The sequence below is a fragment of the Sinocyclocheilus grahami genome, unplaced genomic scaffold (assembly GCF_001515645.1).
Source record: "Sinocyclocheilus grahami isolate Dianchi unplaced genomic scaffold, SAMN03320097.WGS_v1.1 scaffold1770.1, whole genome shotgun sequence".
Taxonomy (NCBI): domain Eukaryota; kingdom Metazoa; phylum Chordata; class Actinopteri; order Cypriniformes; family Cyprinidae; genus Sinocyclocheilus; species Sinocyclocheilus grahami.
The window spans coordinates 93,131-107,682 of NW_015506949.1; the positions used below are offsets into that span (position 1 = coordinate 93,131).

Here is a 14,552-nt window from a genome sequence, read left to right on the forward strand (position 1 = left end):
CGTGAACTGCAAACAATATCTTATTTACATCGTGTCTATGTGTGGCGTTTAGCATTCAGTGAATTCTGACAGTGTCACCCTGTATCTATTTATATATTTCTTTATTAATATTTTAATATATTATTATCTTATATTAACCATTTGCACACACGAGCATTATCCGGCTTCGCTCCTCCCGACCGCAGACGCAGGTTTACAAGCCACTTTTTCCAGCGTTTTTCAGTCAAATTCTTTAATTTTCCCCCCTTATGAGCAACACATTTTTGTACACGATAAAAGCTCCTTGTAGTTTCTCGGTTTGTCCGATTTGAGCATCCATAAACAATGCAAAACACTGGCATTTTGAGTTTCTGCTAGTGATTTCTATGGAGAAAAATCACTTCCTGCCCTCCAGCTGCATTTCGTGTGTCATCATAATCACATGATTGCAAACAACCTATTGCTTCTCTAATCTCGAGAGTTCAACATGGGATTCACAAAACGCTTGCTGTTGAAAAATGGATCAGTATCCTATTTATTTGGACCAGCTGCTCCACTGAATCACAAACTGTAAGTATGATAAATAATAGATGTTTATATTTTCTATAGAGCGTTCAAAATACAGAACTATTGAAATAGGCCTATCGTTTCCGAAACGCGCTGTGTGCCGTAGACCAATCACAACAGACTAGGCCATCTGAACGGAGGGGTTTTGAGAGACTGAATCTTTGAACTGCTTCGAACGAATCGTTAGAGAATCGCTGGAAAATGAGGTGATATTAAATGCATATTTTGAGAAAATGAAAGTGTTTTTTGACCTTGCATGCATGTAATCCTATTGTAGGAAACTCCCAAAACAATATTAGGAACCGTAAAAATGGCATAATAGGGGCACTTTAAATCTGTAATCCCACAAAGTCATTCAGATTTAGAATGAAAGTGAGAAAACTATGACATTTTTTGATTAACTGTTCTTTTGAGAGATTTGCATGGTAATGAACATGGCAATGTTAATGTATTTGGTCTTGGTGGAAAAGATCTGCTGTGCTGCTGCTACTGCAGAGCAAGTACAGAGACTTGCTAATGCCAATACATCCACAGACATGCTGCTGCTGCACATATACATGAAATTACCCTTCAACAAAGCAGAAGACATGGGAAATGAACAACTCATGAACAATGCTCCAAAGAGCCATGAGAACCAAAAGTTTTACTTTCTCTGTGGGCCTTGGCTACTACACCCAATGGCTTAAGTCAAGTGGCCTATATGACCATGTGTGCTTGGGCTACCACGCTGAATGGCTTAACTCTAGTGGCCTAAAATATGTGTGCATTGGCTACCACGCTGAATTACTTAACTCTAGTTAGAAATGTGCGATATTGGCTTCCGTTTTGGCAATGTGAGTTAAAGACAACAGAACAATGTATGATTCCAGTTGCTTCATCCAGCACAAGTTCATTATGAAGACAAGACATTCCTTTTCAATACGCCAGATGAAGCTCAGCATTTTTACGATCAGCGGATTGCTACATGTGAATAACTCTTGATATCATGGCAGCAATATTGTGAATTACATAAGAGAAGAAACGATGCTGACTTTTAGGTAGGCCTAAGACACTATTATGAATGAAAAACCTGTTTCAATATACCCCTCTTTTTAAGTTAAATTTTTTTTGTTTTAGAGAGGTTTATATGTTTTCCTCGGCGCTGACAATTGCAATGCCTTCTTTTAATAATTTATTGAGTATATCATCTATCCTAGATTCTGATATCAGGTTTAACTCTAAGCGATAGGTGTGCACTCTCTTTTTAGAGTGGTTCATATGTGTCTTCCTTTGCGTTGTTAATTATAATGACTTATTTTGATAATTCATTGAATATGTCACTGATCTTATATTCGATATCAGGTTTAAAACTTTAAGACAACTGTCGATAAACAATGGTAGATACGGGTAATAAAGTGGAAAGTTATTAGTTTTAGCTTTGTTAGTTGGAATGTTAGAGGTTTAAACGGACCAGTGAAAAGAACTTCAATATTTACACTTCGGAAGAGACTAAAAACAGAAATAGCCTTTCTACAGGAAACACACCTACGTATTGAAGATCATAACCGACTTTTAACCATAAGGCTAGGGGTGCAGCCCTAATAATTCATAAAAGAGTACTATTTACTGCATCTGGAATGATTTCAGATCCTCAAGGGTGGTACATCATTGTATCTGGCCATCTTTTTAGCAAGCCAGTAGTCCTGGTCAGTGTCTACACACCCAAATAGGATGACATTAACTACTAGATGTTACTAGATTTAAACACTTACCATCTTATATTTGGTGTAGATTTGAATTGTGTAAGGGATACAGCCATGTCAAGTCAAGTCAAGTCAAATCACCTTTATTTGTGTAGTGCTTTATACAATACTGGTTGTGTCAAAGCAGCTTTACAGAGTCAAACAGGAAAATAGTTTGTCAATGATGCAAGAAGACAATAACAGAGTCATGGTTTAGCTAAAACCCGTTCATTGATGATTCAGTGATGTCATCATCCAGTTCAGTTCTCTTCCAATAGTGTCTGTGCAATCAGTCAAGCGTCCCCAACTAAGCAAGTCAAAGGCGACAGTGGCAAGGAACCAAAACTCCATCGGTGACAAGAATGGAGAAAAAACCTTGGGAGAAACCCGGCTCAGTCGGGGGGCCAGTTCTCCTCTAGATCGCCATGGATCACTCCAACCCTAAACAGTACCTCCTTTAAATATGTCTCAGATTTTTGCTGGATATATGATTCAAATAGGCTGTGTGGATCCATGGAGGTTCTTATTTCCTGATAAAAAAATAATTATCTTGCTTTTCACATGTCCAGATGTACTCAAGAATAGATTATTCTTTTATTGATAAAAGGTTTATCCCTGCAATAAAAAACATAGAATACTCTACTATTGTTGAATCGGACCACACCCCCGTAATTCCTTATATGTGACTCTGGACCACAAAACCAGTCTTAAGTCGCTGGTATATATTTTTAGCAATAGCCAAAAATACATTGTATGGGCCAAAATTATAGATTTTTCTTTTATGCCAAAAATCATTAGGATATTAAGTAAAGATCATGTTCCATGAAGATATTTTGTAAATTTCCTACTGTAAATATATTAAAACTTAATTTTTGATTAGTAATATGCATTGCTAAGAACTTCCTTTGGACAACTTTAAAGGTGATTTTCTCAATATTTGGATTTTTTTGCACCCTCAGATTCCAGATTTTCAAATAGTTGTATCTCTGCCAAATATTGTCCTATCCTAACAAACCATACATCAATGGAAAGTTTTCAGATGATGCATAAATCTCAATTTTGAAAAAATGGACACTTAATACTGTTTTTGTGGTCCATGGTCACATATTTGTTTTTCTTATTACTACCCAACTCCCCAGTATTGAGGCTAAACACAACTTTACTTTCAGACGCCAATTTTTGCCAATTCATATTTTGTGTGATTGACAATTTTCTATTAATTAATAAAACAGACTCTATATTGCTGTCATTATTATGGGAGACATTCAAGGTTGTAATTATGGAATGACAATCTGACAATTTGAAATAAAGAAATAAATACATAAATAAATAAATATACAAATAAATGTAAAAAAGCAATAAATAAATTAAAAATATATAAATAAATATACAAATAAAATTAAAAAAGCAAAAATAAATAATTATTTCTACTTTTATTTCCTTATTTTTGTATATTTTTATTTTCCATTTATTTTTATTTATTTATACATTTCTTTATTTCTACTTTTATTTATTTCCACATTTATGTATTTTTTACGTATTTATTTCCACATTTATTTATTTCTACCTTTATTTATTTTCACAATTATGTATTTCTAAATTTCTTTGTCCATAGGGTAATGAGGAGGGCGTGTTTTACCTCAGTAATAGCAATCGAGCCAGAGCAGGCAAGGGGTAAGCTTTGAGGCCACAGTGACACCTTGTGGTGTGCCCAAACGGGCCATTTATCCAATATTACCACTTGCCATTGTGTTGCGTATACTACATCAGTTAACTAAATGAAGGTGAAGCAGGTGCTTGCTCAGCAAAATGTGTCTGTAGGTATGTTGCACGTGTTGACACGCGCCCATGAGTTAACAAATATGCATAGCATTTTTTTATTTTTATCATACATCATACTTAAAAAATACTTAACTGAGTTAAAATGAATGTGTTACCCAGATTATTGTATTTGATTCAGAGTCTCCCAATTTTCTTGCCAAAGTCCTTTTTTCAGTCGACCAATAGGTTGCTGTCCTCTTTTATATGGGTTGGCAAAAAGGCAAGGGTTGTGGCAAGGGGTCATAATGTCTGTTTCCCTCTATCAGGGAACGAGTTCAAAACATTCCCTATCTATCTGTCACTACGAGTTATGTCGTGACGACATTAGGGGACCTATGGAAAGTGCCATAACCACTGAACGTCATTACCACTGAGGTGCTGCAAATGCTGACAAGCCGCTGTGTGCCAAGGCAAATTCCAATGCATACAGTAAGTTGTAACCTTCCCAACGCCCCAGAGCAAATTCAATGACTTTGGTGCTAAGAAATTTCAACTTCGGGAAAAAGATTTCAGATCTTTTACCATTTTTTTCAGCAAGGCTAGATGAAAACATTCCCTTGTGAAGGGGAACTGGTTCAGCAAGCGTGACACCGAGCCAGTTCTTCCAGCCACTTATCTGTCACCCAACACACGGGAAGACACCGGCTCTACGTGAAGGTTATTAAACCTTGCAAAGGTGTTAGGTGTCACCCAGCCCACAGCTCTGCAGATGTTTTGCCAGAGAGGCGCAATGTGCCAAAGCCCAGGAGGAAGCTACACTCCGGGTGGAATGAGCTCTCACCCCCAGGGGGCACAGCTCACCTTGGTATTGGTACACCAAGGTGATGGCATCCACTATCCAGTGGGCCAAACTCTGCTTGGAGACAGCCTTCCCTTTCTGCTGGCCTCCTTAGAAGACAATGAGCTGCTCAGAGCTTCGGAAGCTCCAGGTGCACTCCACATACAGTGGGGAAAATATTTATTTGATCCCCTGATGATTTTATAAGTTTGACCCAAAGAAATGAAGGGTCTGTCATTTTTATGGTAAGTTTATTTTAATGTATAGAGACAGAATACTAACCAAAAAATCCAGAAAAAAACACATTATATCAAGGTTAGAAATTGATTTGCATTTCAGTGAGTGAAATAAGTATTTGATCCCCAAGCAAAACATGACTTACTACTTGGTGCAGAAACCCTTGTTGGCAAGCACAGAGGTAAGACGTTTTTTTGTAGTTAGTCACCAGGGGCCGGTTGCATAATGTTTCCACCTCTGTGCTTGACTGTAGAGATGGTGTTCTTGGGGTCATAGTCAGCATTTCTCTCCCTCCAAACACAGTGAGTCGAGTTAAAGCCAAAGAGCTCAATTTTGGTCTCATCTGACCACAGCACTTTCTTCCAAGCCTTCTCTGAATCATTTAGATGTTCTTTGGCAAACTTTAAACGGGCCTGTACATGTGACTTCTTGAGCAGGGGGACCTTGCGGGCGCTGCAGTATTTCAGTCCATTACGGTAGTGTGTTACCAATGTTTTGCTTGGTGACTATTTTCCCAACTGCCTTAAGATCATTAACAAGCTCCTCCCGTGTAGTTCGGGGCTGATCCCTCACCTTTCTCATGATCATCCTTACCCCATGAGGCAAGATCTTGCACGGAGCTCCAGACCAAGGCCGATTGATGGTTGTTTTGGATTTCTTCCATTTCCGAATAATCACACCAACAGTTGTCTCCTTCTCACCAAGCTTCTTGCTGATGGTCTTCAGGGCTGTACAGTGCGACATATATGACATATATTTTTGCTACGAAAAAAATGGTCTGTGCGATGAATAAATTTACCATTGTAGCATGTGTGCAATAGTACAGTTTTGCATGTTCATAACAGCCGCTTAATAGTGTGTGAAGTGATTTTGTTGTGCTTGTTTGTGTGTGTGTGTGATATTGACTGCGCACTGCTATTATACATGGTAGTTGGAGTCTATTGTGCGATTAAAACTTGTGTCCCTGCTGCATTGAGTCATTTCATACAACTCCATTTCCCACAATTCCTAAGCCCATAATTTCTACGCAGCTGCTAGTTGAGCGTGTTGACAGGAAAAATTAAGCGGTATTTTCAAGTCATCCATGAAAACCCCAAATGAGCCCGTGAGGAAGAAACGACAGAAGCAACTTTACCAAATGAAAGTAAGGGAGAAACAAAAAAGAAAATTTATAGATACAACCCCAAGTGGAAAAAGGATTTTCCTTGGTTAATTTTCGATGCAGACCAACAGCTCTTGTTTTGTAGCTGGTGCAAGGAGGCTCCAGAAAAGATTAAAGTAGACAACCCCTTTGTGATGGGTAACAGCATTTTTAAAAAAGATAACATATAAAACACAGCACTTCTCAGCGTCATCTGCTTGCAAGAGATGCATTCATGGCCAAACAACAACCTGAGCGGGCTAGCACGCTGCTGCACACCCTCAGATCCCAGGCAGCCAAAGCAGATGATGCTGCTTTCCGTGAAGTTAAAATGAAAATGAATGTGGCGTATTGCATTGCTAAAGAAGAACTTCCTTTCACGAAGTTTAAACCGTTGATTTTGCTCTGAAAAAAGAATGGAGCGGACATAACGCCATCTTATGATAACCACGTACGATGAAGAGAGATAATTTCAATGATAGCTGATGAAATGAAATCCGATCTGGTGGATGAAATTAGAGCAAGCCGCTACCTTTCTGTGATGATCGACGGGGAGACGGACACATCGAACAAGGAATGTGAAATGGTCTATGTTCGAATCCTTCAGAATGGAAAGCCAGCAAGCAAGCTGGTCGGGCAACAGGAACTAAAATACAGCCATGCGTTAGGTGAGTATAAGTTACTATTAAGGTGTTTTTCAATAATGAGACAATAATTCAAACAATTTATGCAGAGTTCCTTGTACTTTTGATTAATTTAAGTTATCTATGTAATTTAAGGAGTTCTACAAGCCACCAAGACTGCTTTTGAGCAGCTAGGACAGGAGACAGATTGAATAAACAAGCTAGTAGGCTTTGGAGCGGATGGAGCTGCAGTGAATATGGGATGATGTGGAGGTGTCACTGCCCTGCTTGAAGAGGTCGGGAAGCATGTAGTTCCATACCACTGCATGCATCACAGGTAAATTTGATTATTGCTTTGGTTAGATATGCTGAAAATAATCTAATATACATTAAAAATTGGTATAGGTAATTTCATTCATAGTCAGAACAGTAATAACTTCCTAATTACTAATGGTAAATTGTAAACATTAAGACTTTGATGCACCATATCACACATGAACATGTACTTACTGAATAAATATATAAATAAGCTTTTACACTGCTTTTCATTTAGATTGGAATTGGCTATGCTGACTGTCCAAAAAAAGGAGCCCATGGTAGCTAAACTTTATGACCTCCTCTTCTTGCTATGGAAAACATTCCACTATAGCCCAAAGTCTCTGAGGGAGCTGCAGGCATTGGGCAAAACGCTGGGTGTTAGCATCAGTAACCCTTCCAATGTCAAAGGCACACGCTGGATTCCTCATGTTGAGCGTGCATTACATGCACTTCTCAAATCGGCTGGACAGAATGAACAGGACAGCAGCCAGTATGCTGCAACCCTACAACACATGAACAGCCTGTCTGCATCTTCTCCCTCTGCTGAAATGAAAGGCAGAGCTAAGAAGGTAATACATTTCAAATTGGGCTGCTCAATCCTTTTTTAACGTTGTTTCATGAAATAGTTTTTCTACAATTTCTAAAAAATATAATTTTTCAGATCAAGTGTGAGATGGAGCATGCAGAGTTCTGCGCCTTTTGCCACTTTATGGCTGATGTATTTGCAGAAATAGGGAGCCTTAGCCGTATCCTACAGGGAAATGACTTGATCTTACCCAAGGCCACTGCTGAGCTACAGAGAACAGTGTCTGAATTGGAAGAAATGAAGTTGAGGCCTAAACCAGGAGGGATGTTAGAGAATTTTCTGAGCATACAGCGTGAGGGAGGGACTGTTACTTTTCAGGTGTGATACAATAGCAAATAAGAGATTTACAAAAATAAATTAATCTTAATGAAATGGCAACTGTATTTTGCTATTGTTGTTAACATTTTTCAGAGTGTGGAGCTGAAAGGGCAAATTCCCTTGACTGGTGATGCATTCAGCAGTCTCCATGTGGCAGCGACTGTTGACATTGCAGTAGAAGAAATAAGACTCTTCAGTTGTTTGCTGAATCAGTCAGGGGAAGGTGAAGTTGAATGCTTCAGAATATTCAACCATGATGCATGGCCAGAGAGTCAAGCTGCATTACTGCACTATGGCAGGGCAGAGGTTCAGTCTCTTCTCCGACATTTTGACAAGCTTCTTAGAAAGTGAGGGCAGATAAGTGATTAGGTGATATGTGTTTTATGAATCTATCAAAGAACATTCAGTGTTTTAATTTTACCAAATTTCTGATGTCAAAATGTCCCCACACCATATATATTTTTTCAAGCCCCTAATTTGAAGCCCCTAATCAGGACCACCTTTGCAGACAGGTCATGACTAGGGCTGTGGCAGACACTTCTCACCAAGGAACCATATTGCTCAGACTTTAAGGTATGTGGGCTATACTTAACATTCTTCACAATTTACAAAACTGTGTCTACATTCCTGAATAAATCGAGTTTTACATATTTACATTTATTTCAGAACTTTCTGCACTTGACTGAAAAACTGCTTGTGATGCCAATTTCGTCCACTCAGTGTGAGCGAGAATTTTCAGCCCAGAATCGAATAAAGAACACTACCCGCAGAAGCCTCCATGTCTCCACTGCTGAGGACTTAATCCGCATCAGCGCAGAAGGCTGACCATTGGAGGAATTCAATCCAAATCGGATAGCAGCTAAATGGATTACCTCTTCTGAAAGGGCCAGGAGACCAAATACAAAAGAGTGGCCAGCAGACATGCTAGATCTGTGACACATACACTATGCACTAAACTAAAAAACGATGCATCTGTTGATAGTATTATTTTCAAAGGAGTTTCATGGTATAGGTTCGTTTTGCTAGTTTGCAAATTTTGTGTTTAATTTAGAGCTTTTATTTAGTGATGTCTGCCCACAGATCTATTCTACTTTGATGTGTAATGTTGATGTGTAAGAGGTGTTGTTTCTGCACAACATTTTTAGCAAATAAAGAAAAAAACTTTGTGTAAAACAATTTTTGTGATAGTTTGTATTTTTTGTGCTCTGTATGGAAAATCAATGTAAGTAATGAATTCCATTACTTGTGTTTGTTTTCAGACATGATAACTTAATGATAATGATGACATTTTATGTTTGTGCTACAACAGTTTGGCCTGTGCTACAAAACTTTCAACCTCTGTAGCACCACCCTTACGAAAAATAAGTTTATTCAAGTGTGCTCTTAGTATACTTCTTTTAAACTAAAAACAGGAAAGTATACTTTCAGTCTACTTTTTATGTACTTTTCTGACATGGGCGTTATGTACTTCTCAGAAATATACTTAAAATGACATTTAAGTATACTTGACTTATACTTAGAAAAAGTCAAAATATATTTGAGCTATACTTGTGCTTTGAGAATCCGTGTTTTCATTGTTATACGGTAGGGGGCGCTATTACACATCTTCTGTACAGAATTTCAAAAGACAATCGAAGAAGAAACCGAAACAACAGATGCTTCCATATGTATTCTAACATGATCATCAGACATAAAACGGCATCCAAACTGTGTAACGTTATGGAATAAAATGTTGACCAATGAAGAGGTAATAATGACTGTCAAGCTTTGGGGTGTTGATCGACTCCATCTATGTTTTGATTATCATTCTGAATCCAATTAATAGTCTTTTTTCAGCTTTTTGTTCAAAATTTTATTTATTTCTTTATTTTTTTTATTTATAAAACTTACCCACATTCAAGTGTTTATAAAAAAGAATGCATGACGCTAGAATAAAAAGTTTTTGTTTGCATGCAGATACCCTGTTCTTTCTTTTGATGTTTTGTATGTTCAGATATTCATGTAACAAAATATATACAAATTAATACCTAAATAGGGACATAGTAGTATACTTAAAGTATGATGTAAAGTTCACTTAAAGAAAACTTACGAGTATACTTGCAGTATAAAACTACTAAACTAGTAGTTTACTAAGACTATACTTCAAAGTGTACTAAAAAGCTACAAGTATTTAATTAGTAAACTATAAGTATACCTATAAGTTCACTTTTAGTATAGTTGCAGTACAAACTAAATACATAGATGTAGACTAGTAGTGTACTCAAAGTTTACTTCTGTTATACTTAAAGTATACTTTTATATGCTAGAAAGTGGGCCAATTTAGTCCCAAGGAGTATTGAAATAGTACACTTATACAAGTATACTACTAGCAGACTGATATTTATATACCTACTACATAAAGTATACTTAAATATACTTGAACGGTACGAAGGGTGGCCTAGGAGGGTTCAACCGCCTAGCACCCCTCAGGAACCTGATGACCAGGTCATGTTTTTCTAGGAACAGGCCGTCCACTGCATCGTGATGCGCTGTGATATCAGTGACATACACTTTCAATTTGATTCAGGTGGAGGGTGACAACCTACGCTCCAACCTTTCTTGCAGGAAAGAAAGCACGACTCCGATCTGGCAGTTTTGGGGGTATTCTCGGTGAGAAGAGCCCCAAACCATGAACAGACTCCACTTCAAGGCATAAGCTCGCCTGGTAGAGGGAGCTCTAGCTTGAGTGATCAACCACTGCCAGGGGCAGATCACTTAAGCCTGCCACGTCCCGTCCAGGAACCACACGTGGAGGTTCTAGAGGTCTGGACACGGGTGCCATATAGTGCCCCGCCCCTGAGAAAGAAGGTGCTTCCTCAGCGGGATGTGCCAGAGAGAGAGACTGTCGCGAGGAGCATGAGTTCCAAAGACCAGGTACGGGTGGGGCATTAAGGCACAACCAGCAGGACATGTTCCTCGTTCTCTCTGACCTTGCACGTTGTCTATGCGAGGAGACTCACTGGGAGAAATGCATACTTGCGAAGACCCCGGGGCCAGCTGTGTGCCAGTATGTCTGTGCCGAGGGGGACCTCGATCAGGGAATAGTATAACTATGTGGGAGGTTTTGTGTGAAGCAAACAGGTTTACCTGAGCTTCCCCGAATCAACTCCAGATCAGTTGAACCACCTGGGGATGGAGTCGGCATTCTCTGGGGAAAGTGAGCTGTCGTGAGAGCGCATCTGCTGCATGGTTGAGCTCCCCCGGATTGTGGACGGCGCACAGTGACTTGAGCCGTGTCTGACTCCAGAGGAATAGATGGCGGGCAAGTTGCGACATGCAACGTGATCAAAGACCTCCTTGACAGTTGATGTATGATACAGCCGCAGTATTGTCCGTGAGGACTAACAAGTGCTTGCTCTTCAGCATTGGCCGGAACTGTTGCAGAGCTAGGAGCACTGCCAGCAACTCCAGGCAGTTGATGTGCCAAAGCAGTTGAGGCCTTGTCCAGGACCCTGAGGTTGCCTGCCCGTTGCATGGCTCACCTGGCAAACTGAATCGCATAGCAGCTCTACAGGGCAATCGCTGCGTGAGGAGTGAGAGGTCCATGGGGACTGGCCAGGTGGATTAGCTCTCACTGTAATCCTCATATCTCCCAAGGCACTAACCGGCAGAGAAACCGGGATGGGTTGTGACAGAGGGGTCTGCTCCTTTCCCTTTAAGAAAGGAGAGATGCGATTGCAGCGTTCCCATGGTCATGTGCTCGCAGTGCGGGCATGAACCATCTGTGAACGCATCTTCAGCGTGCTGTATGCCCAGACATGAAGACAGCACTCAGACAGCACATTTAGTTGAAGCGTCCAGGGGAATTGCTGAATCAGGGACACCGCTGTACACACTGTAACGCCAACCCGGAACAGCTCACTGAGGTGAAATGACTTTGTGAATTGCACTCTCATACAATCAATCAGCTCTGAAGCAAAAATCTGAATGAGTGAATGGACGCTGCCGCCTTATATACCCGTGTGGACAGGGGAGTGGCTTGGCATGCAAAATCCACTCGCCAATTCTCATTGGCGTTTTCTCTTTAACTCAGAGGTGATTGGGGCTCCCAAGTAAGACCCCTAATGTCGTCACAGCATAACTCGTAGTGACCGACAGATAGGGAACAATGAAGTCACCATTCTTACCAACGCAGTTCTCCTCAAATCCAGTTGTAATTTCGACTCTCAAAATGTATAATCAGTTTAAACAAGCATTTCAATTCACAGACTTCTCCTTGGAAACCCCCATGTGTAATAATAATCTTTTCCCAGCTGCCAAGCTAGATTCTACTTTCAAGCAATGGCAGGACCTCGGCCTAGTTAAATGTAGTGACTTTTTCATTGACAGTATTTTTTGCTAATTACAATGATCTGGTTAAAAAATGTAATCTTCAAAAGTAAGATTTTATTTCAGATTATTTCTTCAGGTTCTTCACTTTATTCAGGCACATTGCTCTGTTTTTCCTCAAATGCCCTCTGAATCACGAGTTGGTTCTTAAGGCCCCTACACACCTCAAGGGCTTAATTTGCAAATATATATAACATTTAGCATAGCTGTGTGAAAACAAACCTGGAAAGAGACGTGAGGATTTGGGTAGAGAAAAACAGATTCTTAGTGCATTCCACTTAATTATTAATCAGATATATCATAAATTAAATCAGGAGAGCAGACCACAAATTCGCAATATATGTAATTTTTCATATTGTTGCATCAGAATACTAAAGAAAAGATAATAATGAGGTGGAAAAGAATGCAGTGGAGTGAGAAGAAAATAGAAAATGAAGGAAAATGTATAGCTCATTCAGTCAAACTTACGGATAAGGATTATTTGTAGTGCAGCCTTATGTCAGTAGGCTCAGTAGAAAAAAGGTGGATACAGCGTAAATGCTTATTTCACTTTAACCTGTTCTAATATCCATAGCTTAGTTGGCGTATCCTCACAGCAATATACCGTAATAGACCACTTCTGCTGCATAAATACAGTTGTGTAAATACGTAAATACATACTGTGTAAATCCTTTGAAATTAAATCCTTCATCCTAAATTTTAAAAAAAAAACTTTGTCTTTCTCTTAATTTATTCCTTTCCTTTCTAGCTTGTACTTATTTGAACAATGCCTAAAACTTGGTATTACGAGCACTTCCTGTGTCTGTTTGCCTCTTTAAGAAGAATCGCTTTATGTGTTCCCCGACTGTAAGTCGCTTTGGATAAAAGCGTCTGCAAAATTACCAAATGTAAATGTAAATGCTGCTGCTTATTTGCTTAGTAATTCTCTCCTACATCGAATGCAAGACTGTTAAATATGATGGTTAGTTAATAACTTGTTTTTGACTACTTATTTAAGAATTAATAGGGTAGAACAATATGTACTGTGATATGGAGTAAAAGAGTGTTTACTTTAGATGATTTCAGATAGTGTCTGAAATTGTACTTGCAAACTGCTACAGCAAACACTGGTCAAGTATTTGAATGTTAAGCAGCAAACTCAGGAGTTTCTGAGGGGCAAATTTTTACCCTGAACTTTATTTAGATCCTGGCTCCTGCGGTGGAAACTTCTCGGTTACGTATGTAACCCTCGTTCCCTGAAGGAGGGAACGGAGACGTCACGTCAGAGGACCGACGAATTGGGATCTCGCTTAGAGGGACCAATCTACTGTAAAGAGGGTTACATACGTAACCGAGACGTTCCCTTTCAGTCAGTCACTCTCGACGTCATGTCGGAGGACCGACGAATTGGGATCCTACCAAAAGGCCACAGCTACTGCCCCTTCCAGTGTCCTGTGGAAGCCACCTGCGCCTCTACTTTTTGGCGTAGGCCAGGGCCTGCACAAGAGCATCAGCTACTGCTACTATGGCACTACCCACTGAGTAAGACTGGATGACACTGGGGAAACGCACCCGTTCTACTTGGAACAGGGACGTTACGGAAGCTCAAACCTTCCCGAAGGAGGTTTCGGAGCAATACACATATGGACATCCCTTAGGTGCATATGGAAGAATGGAGGTGATTGAACCCTCTTGGAATGGCAGAAGTCTGCCGGGGAAACACGGGTCCCCTACCCTCTTGATGGAGGCCAATGCTAGCAGGAGCAAAGTCTTCATTGAAAGGAACTTCAGCTCAACCGCCTGCAAAAATGCTCAAATGGGCCCTGCTGTAGTGCCGTGAGCACCAGCGTCAGGTCCCACGAGGGAATAGAGGGGGGCCGGGGAGGATTTAACCTTCTTGCCCCCTTAAGGAAACTGACGACCAGGTCATGCTTCAACGACCTCCTTCTACAGGGTCGTGGTTAGCAGCGATTGCAGCGACATAACCTTTAAGGGTGGAGGGAGACAGCCTTCGCTCCAACCCTTGCTGCAAAAAGGACAGCACAACTCCGATCGGGCATCTTCGGGGGTCTTCTCGGCGAGAAGAACACCACTCAACGAACAGGTTCCACTTCAA

At 40.1% G+C, this 14,552-nt stretch overlaps 2 protein-coding genes across 6 annotated transcripts in view; both read left to right on the forward strand.

Moving 5' to 3' along the window:
- The window catches only part of LOC107572537 (transforming growth factor beta-1-induced transcript 1 protein), a 78,419-nt gene that overhangs the window by 59,566 nt on the left and 4,301 nt on the right, over positions 1–14,552 (forward strand). The gene's annotated exons all lie outside the window — the stretch shown is intronic.
- On the forward strand, positions 5,845–9,211 carry LOC107572538 (uncharacterized). 4 transcript variants are annotated; one of them, XM_016258957.1, is made up of 7 exons: positions 5,845–6,912; positions 7,024–7,204; positions 7,421–7,754; positions 7,847–8,089; positions 8,183–8,312; positions 8,598–8,662; positions 8,756–9,211. In XM_016258957.1, exons 2-6 carry the CDS (start codon positions 7,194–7,196, stop codon positions 8,606–8,608), a joined length of 729 nt encoding a protein of 242 aa, XP_016114443.1. In that variant the 5' UTR covers positions 5,845–6,912; positions 7,024–7,193; the 3' UTR covers positions 8,609–8,662; positions 8,756–9,211. The 4 variants fall into 4 exon arrangements, 1 of the variants encoding a protein (XP_016114443.1); XR_001607365.1 differs by lacking the exons at positions 7,847–8,089; positions 8,183–8,312 and having other exon boundaries at positions 8,559–8,662; XR_001607366.1 differs by lacking the exons at positions 7,847–8,089; positions 8,183–8,312 and having other exon boundaries at positions 8,573–8,662.

Bases quoted from the DNA above. Each gene is read 5' to 3' on its own strand.
- LOC107572538 (XM_016258957.1), top strand. The intron at 7,755-7,846 runs GTAATACATTTC...ATAATTTTTCAG, and splicing joins TGAAAGGCAGAGCTAAGAAG to ATCAAGTGTGAGATGGAGCA. The intron at 8,090-8,182 runs GTGTGATACAAT...AACATTTTTCAG, and splicing joins GAGGGACTGTTACTTTTCAG to AGTGTGGAGCTGAAAGGGCA.